Source organism: Nomascus leucogenys, chromosome 10 (assembly GCF_006542625.1).
Source record: "Nomascus leucogenys isolate Asia chromosome 10, Asia_NLE_v1, whole genome shotgun sequence".
In the NCBI taxonomy this organism is placed as follows: Eukaryota; Metazoa; Chordata; class Mammalia; order Primates; family Hylobatidae; genus Nomascus; species Nomascus leucogenys.
Window position 1 is genome coordinate 50057319 of NC_044390.1, and position 22169 is coordinate 50079487.

At 40.6% G+C, this 22169-nt stretch overlaps 1 protein-coding gene and 1 pseudogene across 2 annotated transcripts in view; one reads left to right on the plus strand and one right to left on the minus strand.

The window, feature by feature from the left end:
* The first annotated feature begins 1319 nt into the window (after positions 1-1319).
* LOC100587377 (zinc finger protein 91-like) overlaps positions 1320-22169 on the plus strand; it is a 53409-nt gene continuing 32559 nt past the window's right edge. For both annotated transcript variants that reach the window (XR_004031977.1, XM_030820298.1), the window contains exon 1: positions 1320-1548. Coding sequence is in view for 1 of the 2 variants with exons in the window: in XM_030820298.1 (XP_030676158.1) it covers positions 1387-1548 (162 nt within the window). In the remaining variant the exon portion in view is untranslated. The remainder of the gene's footprint in view (positions 1549-22169) is intronic.
* On the minus strand, positions 11616-12376 carry LOC101179276 (annotated as a pseudogene).

Here is a 22169-nt window from a genome sequence, read left to right on the forward strand (position 1 = left end):
ACTAAAAATACAAAAAATTAGTCGGGTGTGGTGGTGCACCTGTAATCCCAGCTACTCAAGAGGCTTAGGGAGGAGAATCCCTTGGACCTGGAAGGCAGAGGTTGCAGTGAGCCGAGATCGTGCCACTGGACTTCAGCCTGGGCCACAGAGCAAGACTCTGTCTCAAAAAAGATTAAAAAATTATAAGAGATCATAAAATATGTATAAAAATCTAGAGAGGTCAAAAAAACAAATTTAATGTACTTTATTTTTATTTTCTTTTTTTTTTTTGCTGGGGTGCAGTGGCATGATCTCAGCTCACTACAACCTCTGCCTCCCGGGTTCAAGCGATTCTCCTGCCTCAGCCTCCCGAGTAGCTGAAATAACAGACGTGTGCCACCATACTCAGCTAATTTTTATTTTTTATTTTTCATTTTTTTGAGATGGAATTTCACTCTTATTGTTCAGTCTGGAATGTATTGGCGTGATCTAGGCTTACTGCAACCTCAGCCTCCCGGGTTCTAGCAATTCTCCTGCCTCAGCCTCCCGAGTAGTTGGGATTACAGGCACGCACCACCACGCTCAGCTAATTTTGTATTTTTAGTAGAGATGGGGTTTCACCACGTTAGCCAGACTGGTCTCGGACTCCTGACCTCAGGAGATCCACCTGCCTCGGCCTCCCAAAGTGTTGGGATTACAGGTGTGAGCTACGGTGCCTGGCTGAGGGACTTACAACGTTTTATCAAATTAACTTTATTATTGATAACACACTATTAATAAAAAGTTGATTTTCTGGCCGGGCCCGGTGGCTCACGCTTGTAATCCCAGCACTTTGGGAGGCCGAGGCGGGCGGATCACGAGGTCAGGAGATCGAGACCACGGTGAAACCCCGTCTCTACTAAAAACACACAAAAAATTAGCCGGGCGTGGTGGCGGGCGCCTGTAGTCCCAGCTACTCGGAGAGGCTGAGGCAGGAGAATGGCGTGAACCCGGGAGGCGGAGCTTGCAGTGAGCCGAGATCGCGCCACTGCACTCCAGCCTGGGCGACAGAGCGAGACTCCGTCTCAAAAAAAAAAAAAAGTTGATTTTCTCTGGAACAAAAATTTTATGTATCATTAATATACATAAAATATTTTTGTTCACATTTTGAATACATTGAAAAAGAGAGCAAAGAAGAGAGAGGATTTTCCCATGCTCTGAGGTGGGCCTGGCTGAGCTGAGGAAGCCCTGCCTGAAAAGGCTGCAGCCTAGGCTGTCACTCTTTCCTCATTCAGCCCAACGTCTCATCACATCTTCTGTCACTCAGGGCCTGAGAAGGCGGGGTCTTAAACGTTATCTAATCAGGGACGCTGGGCTGGGAACTGTCCAATCAGGCACAAAGCTGGAGCAGACAGGGCGGCTTCCGGGATGTGGCGGGGCCTTTGTCTCTCGCTGCCGCGGGAGTTCCAGGTCTCGACTTCGCTGCTCTGTGTCCTCTGCTCCAGGAGGCCCAGCCTGTGTGTCTTTGTGACCTGCAGGTATTGGAGAGCCACAGCTAAGACGCCAAGAACCCCTGGAAGCCTAGAAATGGTGAGACTGCCAGGTGCGACGTCCCGAGAGAGGGAACAGGGCTGGTTGAAACCGTTGGGATGCGGCTGTGGCGGGACTCAGGCCTCCCGGCAGTCAGCTCCACAATCCGTACCCCGAGTTCTCCTTGCCCAGCTCGGCCTCAGTCCCCTTCAGCGATAAGATGGCGGCTGTGCTGACGGGCGGGCTCCGGGCGGCCTGTCTCTTCCCTGCCCAGTGACTGCCCTGGCCTGGAGCCCTCTCTGGGCAGCTCTGCACCCGCAGCGCCGCGTCTCTCCCAGATTGTGCAGGGATCACGGGAAGGTCGTCAGGGGAGAATCCTGACTCGGGGTACTGGCTCATGAATAGGAAGCGCTTTAGTCCGTGGGGTTTCCAGGGTCTCTTTTTTCCTATTAAAAATTTATGGGCGTCACCGCGAAAATATTAATCAGAGTGATTCAAACATTGTAGAGCACCCAGCTATGGTTTGTAATTTGTGGTCTATGAAAGGCCTTGAAGGAAATATTTTTATAAGGTTCATGATAAAGAAAACCAAATTCAGTAATTTGCTAGGTACAGTTATGTAGGTTTTTTTTGTTTTGTTTTTTGAGAAGGAGTTTTGCTCTCTCGCGCGGGCTGGAGTGCAGTGGCGTGATCTCGGCTCACCGCAACCTCTGCCTCCCGGGTTCAAGCGATTCTCCTGCCTCAGTCCTAGTAGCTGGGATTACAGGCCCCTGCCACCACACCAGGCCAATTTTTTTACTTTTCGGAGAGACGGGGTTTCACCTTGTTGGCCAGGCTGGTCTCGAACTCCTGACCTCAGGTGATCCACCCACCTTGGCCTCCGAAAGTGCTGGAATTACAGGCATGAACCACCGCGCCTGGCCTAGTTTCTTAATTTTTACAATCTAGGTAGAAATATCCTGGTTATGTAATCAGAGCTTAATTGGCAGTCTATAGTTGCTTAAGCCTAAATTTTGTTTCTGCCAATGTAGTAATTTACCAGAAAATGCTCTTGAGTTTAGATTTTTATTTTTAGAAGTAGAAATCCGGGGACTAGAGCCACCTCAATCTAATTGCCTGCCACTTAATTATTCTCACACTCCAAAGGGGACGATTTTTCCCTGAATTTTTTACATGTGTCTCAAGCAGGGCCTCAAGTCCACTCCTCATCCCCTGTTCCTCCAGCCTAACTCTGGCTTGCAGTAAAATACTAAATTTCCAGTTTCGTCTGACATTCCCAAATGCCAATTTCCCCTCCCTAATTCACTTTATCAACTATTTGTCCTGTAGTGTCCGTTTTGATACTGATTTTAATCATTTTTATTTTTAATTTTTGAGACAGAGCCTTGCTCTGTCACCCAGGCTGGAGTGCAGTTACGCAGTCTAGGCTCACTACAACCTCCGCCTACTGGGCTGAAATGATTCTGCTGTCTCAGTCTCCCAAGTAGCTGGAATTACAGGCGCCCACAACCACGTCTGGCTAATTTTTGTATTTTTAGTACAGACAGAGTTTCACTATGTTGGCCAGGCTGCTCTCGAACTCCTGGCCTCAAGTGGTCTGCCTACTTCGGCCTCCCAAAGAGTTGGGATTACAGACGTGAGCCACCGCATCTGGCCAATTAATTTGTTTTTTGACAAAGCATTTGATGGCACATTTAAAAAGATTTGTTTTCTTTTTGTAAATACTTCCTATGAGAAGAAAGCAAAGAATAATCTCCTGACACTGTATTGTAAAATATCTCTGTGCGTTTTTTTCATCTGTTCTCCCTAGACACAGATATCTTACCAGAATGTTTTTGGGTCAGGTTTTCCTTTTGGAAACTTTATAGGGTGATGTGTCTTCAGTCACCCTTCAGTTTTCTCTTGGGACCTAGGTTTCAGTACTGTATGGGGATAAACCAAGATACCCACCATGGCTATGTGTGCTAGAGTGTCTAGTGAATATCACCTTCTGGGTCATATTCTCTCATAGGACAACCTGAGGTATTGAGTTTAGCTTCTCAAGTGTGGATGTGGATGCCCTGAGGCTAAGAGGCATTTCCTGGTGCACTTTTTTTTTTAAAGTTAATTCCTTGAGACATTAATATTGCCTTCACCCAATTCAGCTTTCATTTCTTAGAGACACATTGCTTGTCAGCCAATCAGATACTAGTACTGAGGAGAAAACAAATAATTTCTGCCTCCTGGATTCCTTTAGGAGGCAGAAAAATAGTGCAAGAAAAATAGTAAAAAAATTTCTAGAAAAAAAATACCTAGCACTCCAAAAGACAAAAAACAAACAAACAAAAAAAAAAAACGAAAAGACTGACCCCAGTTAGATGGTGTAAGAACTTGCAGAGTATAATGTGCCTGAGGCACTCACTGGGGCATAGTTCAGAGTCTCCTGAGAGGGGGTTATTGAGCACTTAAGTGAGCAGGACAATCTTATTGAATGGCCTGACTTGACACATGAGGAAGACATATCTGTATCTTGAAAAGCTTTCTTCACTTATTTTGACCTAAGGGTTTTTTATTTCTTTCTTTATGAGTTGAAGTCTTGCTCTGTCGCCCAGGCTGGAGTGCAATGGTGTGCTCTCAGCTCACTGCAACCTCTGCCTCCTGGGTTCAGACATTCAAGGAATTCTCCTGTCTCAGCCTCCCCAGTAGCTGGGATTACAGACGTGCACCACCACTCCCAGCTAATTTTTGTATTTTTAGTAGATACGGCGTTTCACCATGTGGCCCAGGATGCTCTCAAATTCCTGCCCTCATGGTCCTTCCACCTTGGCTTCCCAAAGTGCTGAGATTACAGATGTGAGCTGCCGTGCCTGGTTCTATATCCTGATATTTTGATTTTTGAGTTTAATGCTAAATTTTATGTGATGAAACTTGGTATCTCCTAGAAGTGTTCCCATGTGCCTATTTTTTTTTCTTTTTTCTTTTTTTTTTTTTTTTTTTGAGACGGAGTTTCTCTCTTGTCACCCAGGCTAGAGTGGAGTAGTGCAATCTCAACTCACTGCAACCTCTGCCTTTTGGGTTAAAGTGATTCTCCTGCCTCAGCCTCCCGAGTAGCTGGGATTACAGGCGCTTGCCACCATGCCCGGCTAATTTGTGTATTTTTAGTAGAGATGGGGTTTCACCATGTTGGCCAGTCTGGTCTCGAACTCCTGCCCTAAGGTGATCCACCCACCTCGGCCTCCCAACCTGTTGGAATTACAGGCATGAGCCACTGTGCCCGGCTGACTAATTGTTTGCTACATGATTTTTGATACAAATAATAACATATTTATTGTCTGAAAGGAATAAATACTTTTGCTTTTCTTACTGAGGTATAAGATGTAAGCACCTTAAACTTTTCTTCCCTTATATGAACAGTTTGCGTAATTTTGCTGAGTTATTCTACCACCTAGTTATAGTTTCAAAAACCAAGTTAATAACTCTGACATAGAAATTAAAGCTTAAACCCAGGGACTCCAAGCTAAGTCTAATATTGAGCCTGCAAAAGGAGGTTTTTAAAGACCCAGTTAGTTCCTTCTGGGGAGCCTCCCCTGCAGATGTCCCAGTTTGCTCACCTCAGCTATGGAAGAAGCCTCTATACTGAGACAATCTACAGAGCCCTGGAAAGCTGGCAACCCACACACAGATGCAGTTAATGTTAATAATGTTAATATAAAAGGGTATTGGGAGGGTCTTACTGAAGATGAAGTTGTTATTGTTTTGAGGCAGTTTCTAGACTTTTTAAAATAAAAGTTAGATGTATGTAAAAACTTGAATTTCAAAGGAGTATTGCAACAGGAGGAAGTAGCGACTATAAGATTTTTAAAGATTGCAAAGATTAGGCAGACAATGGCTTTTTTTCCTAGGGAAAAGCAAACAAGATTAGTAAGGAGGTAGGAGGGGAGTGTTTAAATGGAGGGTAATAAAATCAGATTTTGAGAATGTTTTACCCTGAAGTCAGCATATCCTTAGGATAAACATAAAATGGGGTTGTATGGTGGCTCAGACTGAGGGTAGCTCAAAGTTCAGGAGCCTGTGGGAAGAAAACAAACAAGTTCAGTTTGATTAAGAAGTATTTTATGTTTACCACTGAAGACAAAGTCAGCTTATTTTTAATGAGAAAAAGTAGAAAATGCGCAAAGTGTTTTTCTGGCTGTGTAATAGGTAAGAAAAGAGAGCAAAAAAATAGATGCTGTCAAGGTTTCAGAGAAAAGGGAATACTTATACATTGCTGTTAACAGTGTACATTAATTCAACCATTGTAAAAAGCAGTGTGGCAATTCCTCACAGAACTAAAAACAGAATTACCATTTCACCAAGCAACCTCATCATTGGGTATATACTCAAAGAAATACAAATTATTCTCTCATAAAGACACATGCACAAGGGTGTTCACTGCAGCACTATGCACAATGGCAAAGACATGGAATCAACTTGAATGCCTATCAATGGTAGACTGAATAAAGAAAATATGGTATGATCAGGCACAGTGGCTCATGCCTGTAATCCCAGCACTTTGAGAGACCAAGGCAGGTGGATTGCGTGAGCTCAGGAGTTTGAGACCAGCCTGAGCAATATGGGAAAATCCCATCTATAAAAATGCATCTCTAAAAAAAATACAATAAGAAAAATTAGTTAGGCATGGTGGCACACGCCTGTGGTCAGAGCTACTTGGATGGCTGAGGAACAAGAGTATTGCTTGGCCCACCACGATGGCTCATGCCTGTAATCCCAGAACTTTGGGAGGCCAAGGTGGGCGGATCACCTGAGGTCAGGAGTTCAAGACCAGCCCAGCCAACATGGTGAAACCCTGTCTCTACTCAAAATACAAAAATTAGTCGGGCGTGTTGGTGGTAGACATCATAATGAAAAGGGTTCCCCCCCCAATAAAGTGTTCTTGGAGAACACAAAAGACAGAGAATTTTATTAATCACACCTGTTTATCATCTATGTACTTCATCTTTTTCCACCTTTATTCTTGGTCTTATACATTTTTTTCACATGACTTTGTTGGAGTTGTACCTTTTTTTTTGTTTGTTTGTTTGTTTGAGACAGAGTTTTGTTGCCCAGGCTGGAGTGTAATGGCACAATCTCAGCTCACTACAACCTCCGTCTCCCGGGTTCAAGTGATTCTCCTGCCTCCACCTCCCAAGTAGCTAGGATTACAGGCATGTGCCACCATGCCTGGCTAATTTTGTATTTTTACTAGAGACAGGGTTTCTCCATGTTGGTCAGGCTGGTCTTGAACTCCTGATCTCAGGTGATTCGCCTGTCTCAGCCTCCTGAAGTGGTGGAATTACAGAAGTCAGCTGCCGCGCCTGTCCTGGGTTGTATCTTTTATGTGAAAATGGTAAATATGACTACAGTGTTCTGCTGAGTTCTGTGAGTAGCTCTAACAAATTAGTAAATTTCAGTAACATTATGGGAGTCCCCAGTTTCTAAACAGTATCTCAGAAGCATAGATGGGCTTATAGAGTTTGTGACTGGAATCTGCAGTGAGGACAAAGTTGTGGGACTGAGCCCTGAATCAAGGTCTGTGCTGACTCTTGGTGGTGTCAGAATTGAAGTGTTAGACAATAAGTTGGTGTTGGAGAATTGCTTGGTGTTCAGCAAACTCTACAGATTTGGTGCCAGAAGAAAGATATCACAGACTCCTGGATTAGAATAAACCTCTGGGTGTCCAGGAATGAGAGGCTGTGCTCTCTACACAGGCTGTCACACTGTGCCTTGTTCTGTGATTCCAGCTCCCCTTCCAGGATGACAGAGGACCTAAAACTTAGAGGAAAGGAGTTCTGATGGCAGATCCTCTTTTGCCGCAGCCACCACCACAAGATTTTCACCCACTCACTAACATACCCACTAGACATTAATGTGTCCACACCTCTCCCAGGACAGGGAACCACACTCAGGAATTTTACTACAGCATTTTTGATCCTAGTGTTTTTTTCGCCAAAAACTTTTACAGAAGTGTCTCCAAGTCTTCTGGCATATTCCCACCTCCAGACGCTGAATCTGCAGCAGCAACCTGTTTTGTCCACCAGCCTGGGTTCTGGACCACCTGTTTATAAACTCATCTGCCTGCATGGACCCAGAAATAAATCAGAGTACAGCCCCACCTGGGCCACTATCTGTAGCACAAACCAGTCCTTCTACCTGGAGTGTACTCTTCCCCACCCAGGGAGTTTTTTTTTTTTAACTTCTATTTTTGGTTTAGGGGTACACATGCAGGTTTGTTATACAGCTAAAATTGTGTCATGGTGGTTTTGTGTATAGATTATTTTGTAACTAAGGTACTAAGTATAGCACCAAAGAGGTATTTTTTCTGACCCTGTTTCTCCTGCCACCCTCCACCCTCAACTAGGCTTCAGTGTCTGTTGTTCCCCTCTGTGTTCATGTTTTTATTATTTAGCTCTTACTTATAAATAACCTGCATTTGGTTTTCCATTTCCGCATTAGTTTTTCTTTTCTTTTCTCTCCTCTCCTCCCCTCTCCCTCTCCCTCTCCCTCTCCCTCTCCCTCTCCCTCTCCCTCTCCCCTCCTCTCCACAGTTTCACTCTTGTCACCCAGGCTGGAGTGCAATGGCGTGATCTTTGGTCACTGCAACCTCCGCCTCCTGGGTTCAAGCAATTCTCCATCCCCAGCCTCCCAAGTAGCTTGGGATTACAGGTGCCCACCACCATGCCTGGCTAATTTTTGTATTTTTTAAGAGAGACGGGGTTTCACCATAATGGCCAGGCTGGTCTCCAACTCCTGACCTCGGGTGATTTGCCTGCCTCGGCCTCCCAAAGTGCTGAGATTACAGGCGTGAGCCACTACGTCTGGCCTCTGCGTTAGTTTTCCAAGAATAATGGTCTCCAGCTTCATGTTGCTATAAAGGGCATAATCTTGTTTTTTCTGTACCACTTCCATGTTGCTTTGTTTACTGTAGTTCTGTAGTATAATTTGAAAACAGGTAATGTATGCCTTCAGTTTTGTTGTTTTGCTTATATTTACTTTGGCTATTCAGACTCTTTTTTGATTTTATATGAATTTTACAATTTGGTTTTATATGAATTATACAAAAACAATGTTTTTGGTTATTGTTTTCTGTTTGTTTTTTATGACCACACAGTATTCCATGATGTTTATGTATCATATTTTTTTATTATATATTTTATTTTATTTTAGAGACAGGGTCTCACTCTGTTGCCCAGGCTGAAGTGCAGTAGCATAATCTTGGCTCACTGCAACCTCCGCCTCTTGGGTTCAAGCAATTCTCCTGCCTCAGCCTACTGAGTAGCTGGGGTTACAGGTGCCCGCCACCACGTCTGGCTAATTTTTGTAGTTTTAATAGAGATGGGGTTTCACCATGTTGGCCAGGCTGGTCTGGAACTCCTGACCTTAAGTGATCTGCCCACCTCTGCTTCCCAAAGTGCTGGGATTACAGGCATGAGCCACTGTGCCCGGCCTTTTTTTTTTTTTTTTTTTTTTTTTTTTTTTTGAGACAGTCTCACTCTTGTCTAGAATGAAGTGCAATGGTGCCATCTCAGCTCACTGCAACCTCCGCCTCCCGGGTTTAAGCGATTACCCTGTCTCAGCCTCCTGAGTAGCTGGGAGTACAGATGCCCACCACCACCATGCCCGACTAATTTTTGTATTTTTAGAAGAGATAGGGTTTCACCATGTTGGCCAGACTAGTCTTGAACTCCTGACCTCAGGTGATCTGCCCACCTTGGCCTCCCAAAGTTCTGGGATTACAAGCATGAGCCATCGTGGTGGGCCAAGCAATACTGTTGTTCCTCAGCCTTCCAAGTAGGTGGGGCCACAGGTGTGTGCCACCATGCCTAACTAATTTTTCTTACTGTATTTTTTTTAGAGATGCATTTTTATAGATGGGATTTTCCCATATTGCTCAGGCTGGTCTCAAACTCCTGAGCTCATGCAATCCACCTGCCTTGGCCTCTCAAAGTGCTGGGATTACAGGCATGAGCCATTGTGCCTGATCATACCATATTTTCTTTATTCAGTCTACCATTGATAGGCATTCAAGTTGATTCCATGTCTTTGCGATTGTGAATAGTGCTGCAGTGAACACCCTTGTGCATGTGTCTTTATGAGAGAATAATTTGTATTTCTTTGAGTATATACCCAATGATGAGGTTGCTTGGTGAAATGGTAATTCTGTTTTTAGTTCTGTGAGGAATTGCCACACTGCTTTTTACAATGGTTGAATTAACGTACACTGTTAACAGCAATGTATAAGTATTCCCTTTTCTCTGAAACCTTGACAGCATCTATTTTTTGACATTTTAATAGCTGTTCTCACTGGTGTGGATGGCATCTCATGGTTTTTCTTGGCATTTCTCTAATGATTATTGATGAGCATTTTATTATATGCTTGTTAGCCAAATATTTGTCTTCTTTCGAAAAACATCTTTTTCATGTTTCTTGTCTACTTTTTAATGAGGTATTTTTTTCTTGTAAACTTAATTTTAAGTTCCTTATGGATTCTGGATATTAGACCTTTGTCAGAAGCATAGTTTGCAAATATTTTCTGTTATTCTGTAGGTTGTCTGTTTATTGTGTTGATAGTTTCCTTTTCTTTGAAGGAGATTTTTAGTTTAATTAGGTCCAATTTGTCAATTTTTACTTTCATTGAAATTGCTTTTGGTATTTTCATCATGAAATCTCTGCCAGTTTCTATATCTAGAATGGTATTTCTTCAGTTATCTTCCAGGGTTTTTTATCATTTTAAAATTAACATTTCAGTCTTTAATTAATCTTGAGTTGATTTTTGTGTATGGTGTAATAAAGGGGTCCAGTTTGTGCTAGCTGGTTATTCCACAACCATTTATTAAACAGGGAATTCTTTCCACATTTCTATTGTTACTTTTGGTGAAGATCAGATGGTTGTAAGTGTGTGGCATTATTTCTGGGCTCCCTATTCTGTTACATTCATCTATGAGTTTGTTTCTGTACCAGTTCCATGTTGCTTTGTTTACTGTAGCTTTGTAGTATAATTTGAAAACAGGTAATGTAATGCCTTCAGCTTTATTGTTTTGCTTATGTTTACTTTGGCTATTCAGACTCTTTTTTGGTTTTATATGAATTTTACAACAGTCTTTTTTTCATTCTGTTAAAAATATTTTGGTCACTTGATATTGAATAGCATTAAATCTAAATTTTGCAGGACAGTATGATCACTTTTATCATATTGATTTTTTCTATTTATGAGCATAAAGTTGTTTTCCATTTGTGCCATTCTGACTTCTTTAAGCATTGTTTTGTAATTCTTATAGAGATCTTTCACCTTCCTGGTTAGCTGTATTCTTAGATATTTTATTCTTTTTGTAGCAATTGTGAATGGGATTATGTTTATGATTCATATTTGGCTTGGATGTTGTTGATTCACAGGGATGCTACTAATTTTTGTCCATTTATTTTGTATCCTAAAATTATTTTTTTCCAAAGGCATGTAAAAATATATTTTTACTTTAAAAATAACTTAGTTACAGTAATACTTTGCCCGTATCTTACCAACATGTAGCTGACAGTTAAAATTTTGCAATATAGATATAATATATAGGGATATATAAGAACTACGAGAAAATCTCCAAAACCCATAAAGTTCAAATGTGAAAACAGGAAAGTTTTAACACTGGAGAATTCTCTATGGTGAGCCCAAGCAATATATAGAAAAGAGTCTAGAAAAAAGGCTGAGGTGTTAAATACGTTTTTACTTCCTCTTGCTCAGAAAATGTTGGAGTGCTGTAAAGTTCTGTAAATTTCTAATGTGACTTGCCCAGCCCTTCGTAGCTAGTGCCAATCCTGGCCAAGCCAGATTTCTTGTGTGTCTGCAAACAATATGTGAGCCAAACATCACCAATGCCTGCTGAAAATGGGTTCTGACTGACGGATTTCCTCGTTTTGCCAAGACAGGTGTTTTGTTTTTTTTTTTCTAAATTGTTTTTGCAAACAAGGCATAACAGGTAAAAAATAAAAATATAAGAATATTATTTTAGAAAATCCATCACAAAACTGCAAATACAGCTTCGGAAGCCCTTCTGTTCAACTGCGGTTAGTTTAATTTGTTTTTGTACCTTCTACCCCAAAGGAAATAAGTTGGCATCCTGTTACTTATTTTTTTCCATGACATTCAGCCCCTCATCCAAAAGCGAGGGCCCAATATCAAGCTGCAAGGAGAGGAGGGAACCTGTAAGGTCAGAGAGGGACTCCTGATTTAGTCTTTCCCTTGATGAGCTCTCATGATGTGGGATGGTGAAACATGTCTTCGGCTGGCCGTCGGGGTACTGTTTGGACAGGCTGGAGGAGTGGGTGTCCCTGCCCTGTCTGGACTGAGATGCAGAACCGCTGGAGCCCCACGAGTTGTCTCCCTGGTGGACTGTCCCATTCTCCAACAGACTGCTTTTCTCCTGACCTTTTTCCTCCATGACGGACTCGCAGCTAAGCCTTGGCAACTTTGCTGGCCCAAAGGACTCCTGTTTGGAATTAAAGTTCACTGGTGACAATAAGAGCAACATGAGAGCTTGGGACCCTCCAGTGATCGTGAGGGAGATGGTATTTTTGACCACTGAGGAGGGTGTTTCTGTGAACACAGAGTCTGAGGTGCTGTTGGCCCAGAAGAACTTACTATGCCCAGGGAACGGACCCAGGTGTGCTTTCTCCTAGTTTCCAGGTAAAAGCTCATTGTTCCCTTGAAGTAAGGAAATATCTCCAAAGACGTCATGCTTGGCCCTCTTTGCCGATTTGGATGGTGTGGCAAAAGTCTCCAAGAGGGGGACTGATGATATCGGGAGACAGAATGTCTCAGTTTAAATTTCTTTCCTTTCTTGTTATTGGTTGCATTCAGGTAAATTGGGGCCTTGGCTGGCATTTTGCAATTTGAGAATGTCTATTTTGCAAACGGAAAATAGGGCAACTTTTTTCACAGATGGTATATGTTTCTGAAGAATCTTTTTCAATAGGAACTGTTACATCATTTTTCTCAAGTGGCTTCAGAAATGGCTCTAGCTGTGCGTGGTTCCGGCGTGGTGGGCGGTGACCCGCAGGGAAGCGAGGCTACCTGAGTGCACTGCCCTGGCCAGGCTGCAGCTCCCCAGGTCCCTCGCAGCCCGGGATCGGGTGGGCACGGAGGGCTGTATCCTGAAATTATACTGAAGTTATTTGTAAGTTTAAAGAGCTATTCTGCCACGACTCTATGGTTTTCCTGATGTAGAATCCTGCTCTCTGCAAACAGGGATAGTTTGACTTCCTCTGTTCCTTTTTAAATGCCTTTTATTTTTATTTTAATGTTTTTTTTTTTTTTTTAGATGGAGTTTTGCTTTGTCACCCAGGCTGGAGGGTAGTGGCACGATCTCGCTAACTACAACCTCCGCCTCCCAGGTTCAAGCGATTCTCCTGCCTCAGCTTCGTGAGTAGCTGAAATTACAGGCACGTGACACCACGCTTGGCTGATTTTTATATTTTTAGTAGAGACAGGGTTTCACCGTGTTGGTCAGGCTGGTCTCGAACTCCTGACTCGTGATCCACCCGCCCTGGCCTCCCAAAGTGCTGGGATTACAGGGGTGAGCCACTGCATCCAGCCAAATGCCTTTTATTTTTATCTTTTGCCTGACTGCTCTGACCAGGACTTCCAATTTTATGTTGAATAGTAGTGTTAAGAGAAGGCATCTTTGCCTTGTGTCAGTTTTCAAGGAGGAATGCTGCAAGCTTTTTTTTTTTTTTTTTTTCCTTTTTGAGATAGTCTCCCTTTGTCTCTCAGGCTGGAGTGCAGTGGCACAATCTCAGCCAACTGCAGCCTCTCCCTTCTGGGTTCAAGCGATTCTCCTTCCTCAGCCTCTTGAGTAGCTGGGATTACAGGCACTCGCCACCACACCTGGCCAATTTTTGCATTTTTAGTAGATGGAGTTTTGCTATGTCAGCCAGGTTGATCTCAAACTCCTGACCTCAGGCGATCCACCTGCCTTGGCCTCCCAAATTGCTGAAATTACAGGAGTGAACCACTGTACCCATCCGCTTCCAGGTTTTGTTTATTCAGTATGTTGGGGCTGAGGGTTTGTCATAGATAACTTACTTTAAAGCACGTACCTTCAATGCCTAAGTTTTTGAGGATTTTTAACATGAAAGATGTTAAAATTTACCAGAAGCTTTTTCTGCGTCTATTGAGGTAATCTTGTGGTTTCTGTCTTTAGTAGTTCTTTTTATGTGATGAATCACATTTGTTGATTTGTATATGTTGAACCAACCTTACATTCCCCAAATAAATTCGACTTGCTCATAGTGGGTTAGCTTTTGGATATGCTGCTGGATTTTGTCAGGATTTTGTTGAAGATTTTTGTATCATTGTTCAAAGATATTGGCCTGAATTTTTTTGGTTTGTTTTATCTCTGCCAGGTTTTGGTATCAGAATAATACTGTTCTTATATAATGAGTTGGAGAGAAGTTACATTTTCTTAATTTTTTAAAAACAGTTTTAGTAGGAATAATACCAGCACTTTTTTGTACAGACCACTTTTTTGTACGTCTGGTAGAATCCAACTGTAAATGTCTGGTCCTTGGCTTTATTTGGTTGGTAGGCTGTTTATTACAGTTCAGTTTTTGAGCTTCTTGTTCATCTATTTAGGGCTTTGATTTCTTTTTTGTTCATTCTGGGAAGGATGTATTCCTTAATAATTTTTTCATTTTTTCTAGATTTTCTTGTTTGTGTCCACAGAGGTGTTCATAGTAGACTTCAAGATATTTTTGTGGGGTCAGTGGTAATATCTCTGTGTGTTTGGTTTGTATAATTTTGAGATTTTTGAATTTCCTGAGGATTTTTTTATTTCTGATTGTGTGGTCAGTTTTAGAGTATGTGCCACGTGGTGATGAGAAGAATGTATGTTATGTTATTTTTAGATGAAGAGTTCTGTAGATACCTATTAGGAATATTTGGTCAAGTGTTGAGTTTAGGTTCTCATATTTTGTTAATTTGCTTCTTCAATTATCTGTCTATTAGTGCCTGTGGGATGTTGTAATCTCCCACTATTATTGTGTCTGAATCTAAATCTCTTCATAGGTCTCTGAGAACACGCTTTATTCATCTGAACCTATGAATTTTATTTAACACCTTTCTCTTTTCTGTTTTTTCTTCCATAAACATTCTTTCATGTGCACACAGTGTGCAAAATTTAGGTGTCCAAGAGTTCAAGAACATATTTAGAGACCTGGCTGTTGTAAAAGAAAATATAAATTAGAAATAAGAGGCTTAATTAGTCTACATAAAAGTAAGAGAAAATATCTTACTAAAATCTCTTTTCTTATAACATTTAGATTATGTATAGATTTTTGTCTCCCTTTTTTTGAAATATATGTAAGTCAAATAATAGCTAAATAAAACTTCGTCTTTTTTTTTTTTTTTTTTTGTCTCAGGATTGTCTTTATCTGGGACCTGAGATTAATTGCTTCGTTTTTGCTTTGGCAAAAGATTGTTCTTATGATTTTTAGTCTTTTAAAGTTGACAGATTTGTTCAGAGTAACGCTCATTCCAATAGCACACAAAAGTTGAGCATAAAAATAGGATTAAATTTAGCAATAAAGAATTATAAAGACTAAAAGATACTGAGTAAGTTGTTTGACAGAAACCTGATTATCCATGATAATTATTTGCAGGCTAAAGTATTTATACTACAAAAGCAAAAAGAGTTCAGTTTATGGCTGGGCATGGTGGCTCAAGCTGGTAATCCCAGCACTTTGGGAGGCCAAGGCAGGCGGATCACCTGAGGTTGGGAGTTATAGACCAGCCTGACCAACATGGAGTAATCTCGTCTCTACTAAAAATACAAAATTAGCTGGGCATGGTGGCGCTTGCCTGTAATCCAGCTACTCGGGAGATTGAGGCAGGAGAATCACTTGAACCCAGGAGGTGGAGGTTGAGGTGAGCCGAGAGCATGCCGTTGCACTCCAGCCTGGGCAATAAGAGCAAAACTCAGTCTCAAAAAAAAAAAAAAAGAAAAAGAAAAAAAGAGTTCACTTTATAAACTGAAAAGTGGAGTGTGTTGCCATACCTTTGTTTCTATTTATTACTTCAGTACCATTAGCATAGTTATGTGTAATGTTTGTAGACAACCTGCATTCATATACATTCAATAGTATTTTCTACAAGAGTATGAATATAAAGCTACAATATTTACTTTGAATGAATTCCTTAAATAGTTGTTTTAATATTGTGATTCATACTTTTGAAATGTAGTTTTTCAACTGAATTATAGTTTCAGAAAATTTTTTAAAATCCTACATACATTATGAGTAGTATATTAAAATTATTCATAATTACATATTTATATCGAATATCCAAAGAAAATTTACTACCAAATCATTACAGTAGATATTAGTCTGATATGCTTATTAATTTAACCAACAGGGATAGTTATAGGTAAGTATAATTTTAGTGCCTTTCATTTCAGAAATTGAAATGCTGCTATTACAGGACAAATAAAGGCAGGTGATTTGGCCACCCCAAAACTGTATAGCTATTTAGTTAGTTATGTTGCAGGCTCATGTATATTCCATTATATTAACACAGTCAAGTTTTAATTTTTTTGTCAAAAAGTGCAGATGGTAGTTATCAGATATATTTCTATATAGAGTCGACATTTAATGGGCAGCAGATTAGAGAGTAGCAGAGATAGAAAAAAATCTTCTAAAATTCTGCTGATAATGTGCCCCCTTTCTTCATAACACTCATGTTTCTCATGCTGTAAGTAGCTATGCACTTTGGATATTTAGAGAGAAATTATTTTTAGAGGAATATTTTCTGGCCGACTTGATCAATCTTATATGTAATCTCAGTTTTTTCTTAAGATGCTTTTAACTTCTTTTTTTTCTCTCAATATAATCTTTCTCGGAGTGAGAGCTCTTTTTCTTTCGAACGCTTTGTATATCTGTTTTAGAAGCCCTATTAGTATCCCATAATGTCTATGAAAGACGTGGGCTGTCACAGTGAGAACTCTTGGAGCTATCTCTATCTGGATGCATGCTGGAAATCCAGCAGTATATTTTCCATGTCACCATTATAAATTGAAACTGTGGCTTAGATAATGCTCGCATTCCCATTATTGTGAAGGTGCAATTCTACCCAGGAGGCCTGCAGGCTCTCTTTCTGCAGCTCAGGCTTCACTCTTTTTTTTTTTTTGAGACGGCCTGTTGCCCAGGCCGGTGTGCAATGGTGCAATCTCGGCTCACTGCAACCTCCCCCTTCCAGGCTCAAGGGATTCTCCTGCCTCAGCCTCCCAAGTGCTTGGATTACAGGTGCCCACCACCATGCCCAGCAAATTTTTTGTTTTTATTTTTAGTGGAGACGGGGTTTCACCATGTTGACCAGGCTGCTTTTGAACTCCTGACCTCATGGTCTGCCCACCTCGGCCTCCCAAAGTGCTGGGATTACAGGCATGAGCCACTGCACCCGGCCAGACTTCACTCTTTGGTGTGACACTAAAGTGCTGCTGTGGCAATTGTCGTTCACCTAAGATGTGAGCTGCCAGCTGTGAGCCCTGTGCTGTGGACTGTACCACAGTGGCAGATGGTAGGAAACAAAAGAGGACACTGGTCACCAGAAGAGGGGAAGCAGGAGTGCACTAGTCCAGTCCTCAGGGAGTAGAGAGCCACTGCTTTAAAATGCAAGTAGCCAAAAAGATAGCACCCTATTCAACCACTTTTGTAGCAGAGTGAAAGTCTACCTTAAGCAGGCACCTGGCTTCAAGTTGCAAAACTGCCTTCTGCCATGAAGATGTGAAAAGCTTATTTTGTCATTGAATATAACCGATTAGCACACATGGATGACCTTCCCAATGACCAGGTGAATTTAGGATGAACTACCTATGACATGGTGCTGTAAATTCTTCTACTTGTGAGCTAATTATGGTAACCGTCTTTATTTCTTTTCAATCTCTTAAGCAGATGGATTGTAATACATGTGACATCAGATTTAATTGTGTAATGAAACAGTTTTCTTTCTGTTCTATTACTGTGGTTTCTCTGGTGCTGAAGAAAATTAATAAAAATTATATTTCCCAAACACTGTGTAGAATTACCAGACAATATAAACACATAAGGTGCCAACCAAGCTTTACTCTAGAGGGGACTTTCCCTCTCAGGCTCCAGTCAACTCAACAGTTATGCTGTAAAATGCATGCTGTCACCTAAATATGCAGGCAGAATTGTGTCTCTGCCTATTTGGTAGTTTCATTTTCTGTTTAGAATCAGCCTGAGTCTCTTCTGCTGGCTTGTTATTGGACCATCAGCCCAGGGTCACTGGAAATGCTCTCACAGTCACCTAGGTGTCTTTGAGACATTTGAGAATCTCCAGAAAAGAATTGTGTCAGGCTGACAAGAGTGGTTAATTTTGCTTCTATCTTAGTGTAAAAGAAGTGAGTCATCCTGTGTTTGCTCCTCCCCTCATACAAGAGATATCTTTGGTTGGTACCCAGATGAGAGTTTCTCTAGTTCCCTGGTACTTGAGTGAAAAATGATGAGGAAGTCTGGAGACTCAAACAAATAAACTAATTACTTCCAATTCATATAGTCATTAGAAAAATAGATGAAGCAGTCATGGTCCCTACCATGCAAGAACTTTTAGTCTAGACTAGCAACTGGATAAGTGGTTTAATTATGCATCATATGGTGGGTACAATAAATAGATGTGTGCAAAAATATGGCCTTTATTTGGGCTGTTTTCTTTATATTTTTGTGACTTCTGATGTCTACACCTGAACATATACTAATAAACAAAAGAGTTATTATTTGTATTTTTTATGCCCTGCTAAAAATACTTATTTATCGTCTAAAAAATCATTCTAGAAAACCTTAACGGATTTGTTTAAATTGCTTATTAATATGTAATATAAAATTGAAAGGGCAGTGGGGCTAAAAAAGATTAAAATTACACAAACTCTGAGATTTAAGTTTTTGTTTTTTTGTTTTTTGTTTTTAAGTTAAGTTTAAAAAAAGAAACAGAACTAAAAATACTCCCCAGTGGCATAAAGAACAGAATTTTACATCAACTCCACACCCTGTTTCAGCCCTGTTTAGATTCACCCTTTTTGAAGGCCTTATTTAGGTCTGGCCCTACCCTGGAGTCTTGCCTCACAGAACTAATTAGAAGAGATCAGAGTTTTGGGTGATGACTCCTTTTGCCTTTTTAGAGTTGGTTCTCACAATTTTCTGAAACCCAAAAGCAGATAAATGGAAAATATATGTATTATAGGGTCTTAATTTTTTAACTTTTTGTTAAAACCAGTGTTTGCAGAGACATTCCATTTAGCAACCTGTTTTCTGTTCTTGCAGATACAGTAGTTGATTCACAAGTCACAAAATAGTAAATATAAACATAATAATTCATCTAAATTACATTACACTCTATCTATATCCCTCTCATCTGTCTATATTTAGATTTTATTCTATGCATTTTTTAAAAAAAATTAGTGACAGGAAAACAGAAGAAGAAATAAAAATGCTGGGTCCTTATTCTAAATCTTTGGAATTATTCAACACTTAGTATCAACTCACAGGGTATTATTAGAATTAAATCAAATAATGAGTTATCACAGTGCTCTATAACATCCTATTGAGCACATAGTACCTGCTTAATAAACATTGCATTCGTACATGTGCACATGTTGTTTTCCAAATGCAGACTTACTAAGAAATTGCTGTTTTCTCTTTTCTTTGTGAACTTTAAAGAGCCAGCAAGTAATATACTTCAAGATAGAGAATGGTTGTCTTCATTTGTATCAGAAGTATTTATGTTGTGACAAGAGTGCTGAGTGTAAGGGACTCTGTGTTGTGCCTCATTTTTCTAACAAATGCTAATAATGAGCCCAGAGAGAGTGACATCAGCACTGACGGGGGACTTGTTTAGAACACCCATTTATTGACCATTTCCAAACCTGCAGAATCACATTACATAGAGTGGGGCCAAGTTTACCAAGTGATTTATAAGCTAATTAAAGCTTGAGTGGCAATGCTTAGGTAAGTGGTTATAAGCTCAGGCTTCTAATTAGAGTCACATGGCCAATTTGCAGCAATCTCTTGTGCCCTTTTCACAGTTTCTGTTTAATGTTCTGAAGAAAGCATCTATTTGTTTTAATTAAGTGCCTCATGTGACTCTAAGGTGCCAGAATCAAGTATGAGAAGTTCAAGATACATTCATGAGAGTTAAGTTCCATCATTGCACCAAAGGGTGGTCCAGGAACCTGTTCTATTTGGATTTGGTAAGGATGGGACAGTGTGGCCAATATTTGTATTACTGTAGCAGAAATTGCTGGTGTCTGTAGCAGGGGAGGGCACCTGAGGACAAAAAAAAAAAAAAGAGAGAAACTTATATTTTTATCTCTGTGGAACAGCTCATTGTTCCTGAATCTTTTCTGTTATTCAGGACAGAAGTGGGTAGAGTTTTTGTGTCTTGGGCCTTCTGCCTTTGGGTATGGTGGTAACAGGTAAACATGTGGTGCTCAAATTATTAAAGGCAAATTCTCAAGATACAGATATAATTAGTCCAGAAAATCTCATCTGAGAAAGAATTCGAGAGGAGGAGGAGAAAGAGAAAAAATGGCTTTTCTTCAGCTAAACATGTCTCAGATCAAGAGCTGTGTCCACTCTGCCTCGTAGAATGCCACGCGTTTAGTACTGGCAAATTTTTACTTCTATACCTGTGTTTTTTCTCCCTAATGAGTTTGTCTTAACTACTTTTAAAAATGCTTATGCTAGGCCAGGCGTGGTGGCTCACGTCTGTAATTCCAGCACTTTGGGAGGCCGAGGCAGGCAGATTACCTGAGGTCGGGAGTTCAAGACCAGCCTGACCAGCATGGAGAAACCCTGTCTCTACAAAAAATACAAAATTAGCTGGGCGTGGTGATGCATGCCTGTAATCCCAGCTACTTGGGAGGCTGAGGCAGGAGAATCATTTGAACCCGGGAGGCAGGGGTTGTGATGAGCCAAGATTGTGCCATTGCACTCCAGCCTGGGCAACAACAAGAGCAAAACTCCATCTCAAAAAAAAGCTTATGATAGTCAAGGATCTCTGAAAAATATTTCTTTTCTATCTACCAGAGCCTTCTCTGCATGATGGCTTCTTAATGTGCCATGCAGAATTCTCACCATGAATTTGTGATCTGCAATATTAAAAATGTTCTCTTTGTGGCTGTTGAACATGGAAAGGTGTGGATAATCTCTTTCTATGGAGAAAACCTGGGATTCTTAGTAAAGATGGAGAACGTATAATGTTGAGGTTCTGTTTTGTTTATTATCTCTCTGCATTACGGGATTAAGAAAGTGCTCATTTAAACAGGATGGCATTTATTACCCAGAAAGTTTGGAAAAAATTATCAGGATATACCTGCTTATTTTAGGGTGTTAAAGAAAGTACTTAAAATCACTATTAAAAATTATAGAACACGGAAGGTACCTGTATCTTGAACTTTCCATGCAGCTGATATTTTCTTATGGTTAAATTGAGACTGTAATTTACTTTAGTGGGGGCAGTATCTCAGTAGTGATGCTGCGTCCTTCTGGGTGCATCAGCACACTATAGAAACTTGTCCTAGTGCAATTGGTATTAATAACTCACTTGCTTAATAAGCTCTCTTACATATTTTTTCACTACAGAGTTATTTTTCTCTTCATCATTAAGTATCTTTATGCAGGTGATGTGCATAAAACATCACATTTAATCTGGCAGCTGCCCTTTTTTTTTAGGTTTTCTTTGCATTGATTTTTTTAGGTAATTGAAAGCTCTCATCTTTGTTTACAGGCCAGAAAAACTGAAAAAAACACAGGCTATTCCACTTACTGGATGCTTGACAGAATAGTCTTTTGGGGTCAAAACACTGGCATTACTAGTGAACTTTTTAGAAATTCAGTAACTCGGACTTTGTTTCAGATCTCCTGAAAAAATAATCTTAACAAGATGTCTAGTTTATCATACACATTAAAATTTGAGTGGTACTGGCTGGGTGCGGTGGCTCATGCCTGTAATCCCAACACTTTGGGAGGCCGAGGCAGGCGGATCACGAGGTCAGGAGATCGAGACCATCCTGGCTAACATGGTGAAACCCCGTCTCTACTAAAAATACAAAAAATTAGCTGGGCATGGTGGCGGGCAACTGTAGTCCCAGCTACTTGGGAGGCTGAGGCAGGAGAATCGTGGAACCCGGGAGGCAGAGCTTGCAGTGAGCCGAGATTGCGCCACTGCACTCCAGCCTGGGCAACAGAGTGAGACTCTGTCTCAAAAAAAAAAAAAAAAAAAAAAATTTTGAGTGGTACCTTCTAACTCAACATGTCTATTTTGTCTGAAATATATAAACAACTATGCCTTTTTCACCTGAAAAAATACACAACTCATTCTGTATTATGTAAATATAACACTAAAAAATGTACTTGTTAGTGTTTATGCCCTCAATTTTACACTTTTATCATCTAGACAACTATCATATATACACTGATGTTGTAGATATTATGCCACTCTCTTTTCTCAGAGTTAGAGAATACGTTACAAAACGTTTGTGGGTTGACAATTATTTTATTGGATAATTTCAGCCACCCTTATAAGTCAGAACCAGTTCTAGTCACTTTCTGATTTTACCTTGAGTCAAATGAAAAATTCTGCCCATAGCCACTTTGTAAATATGTGTGTT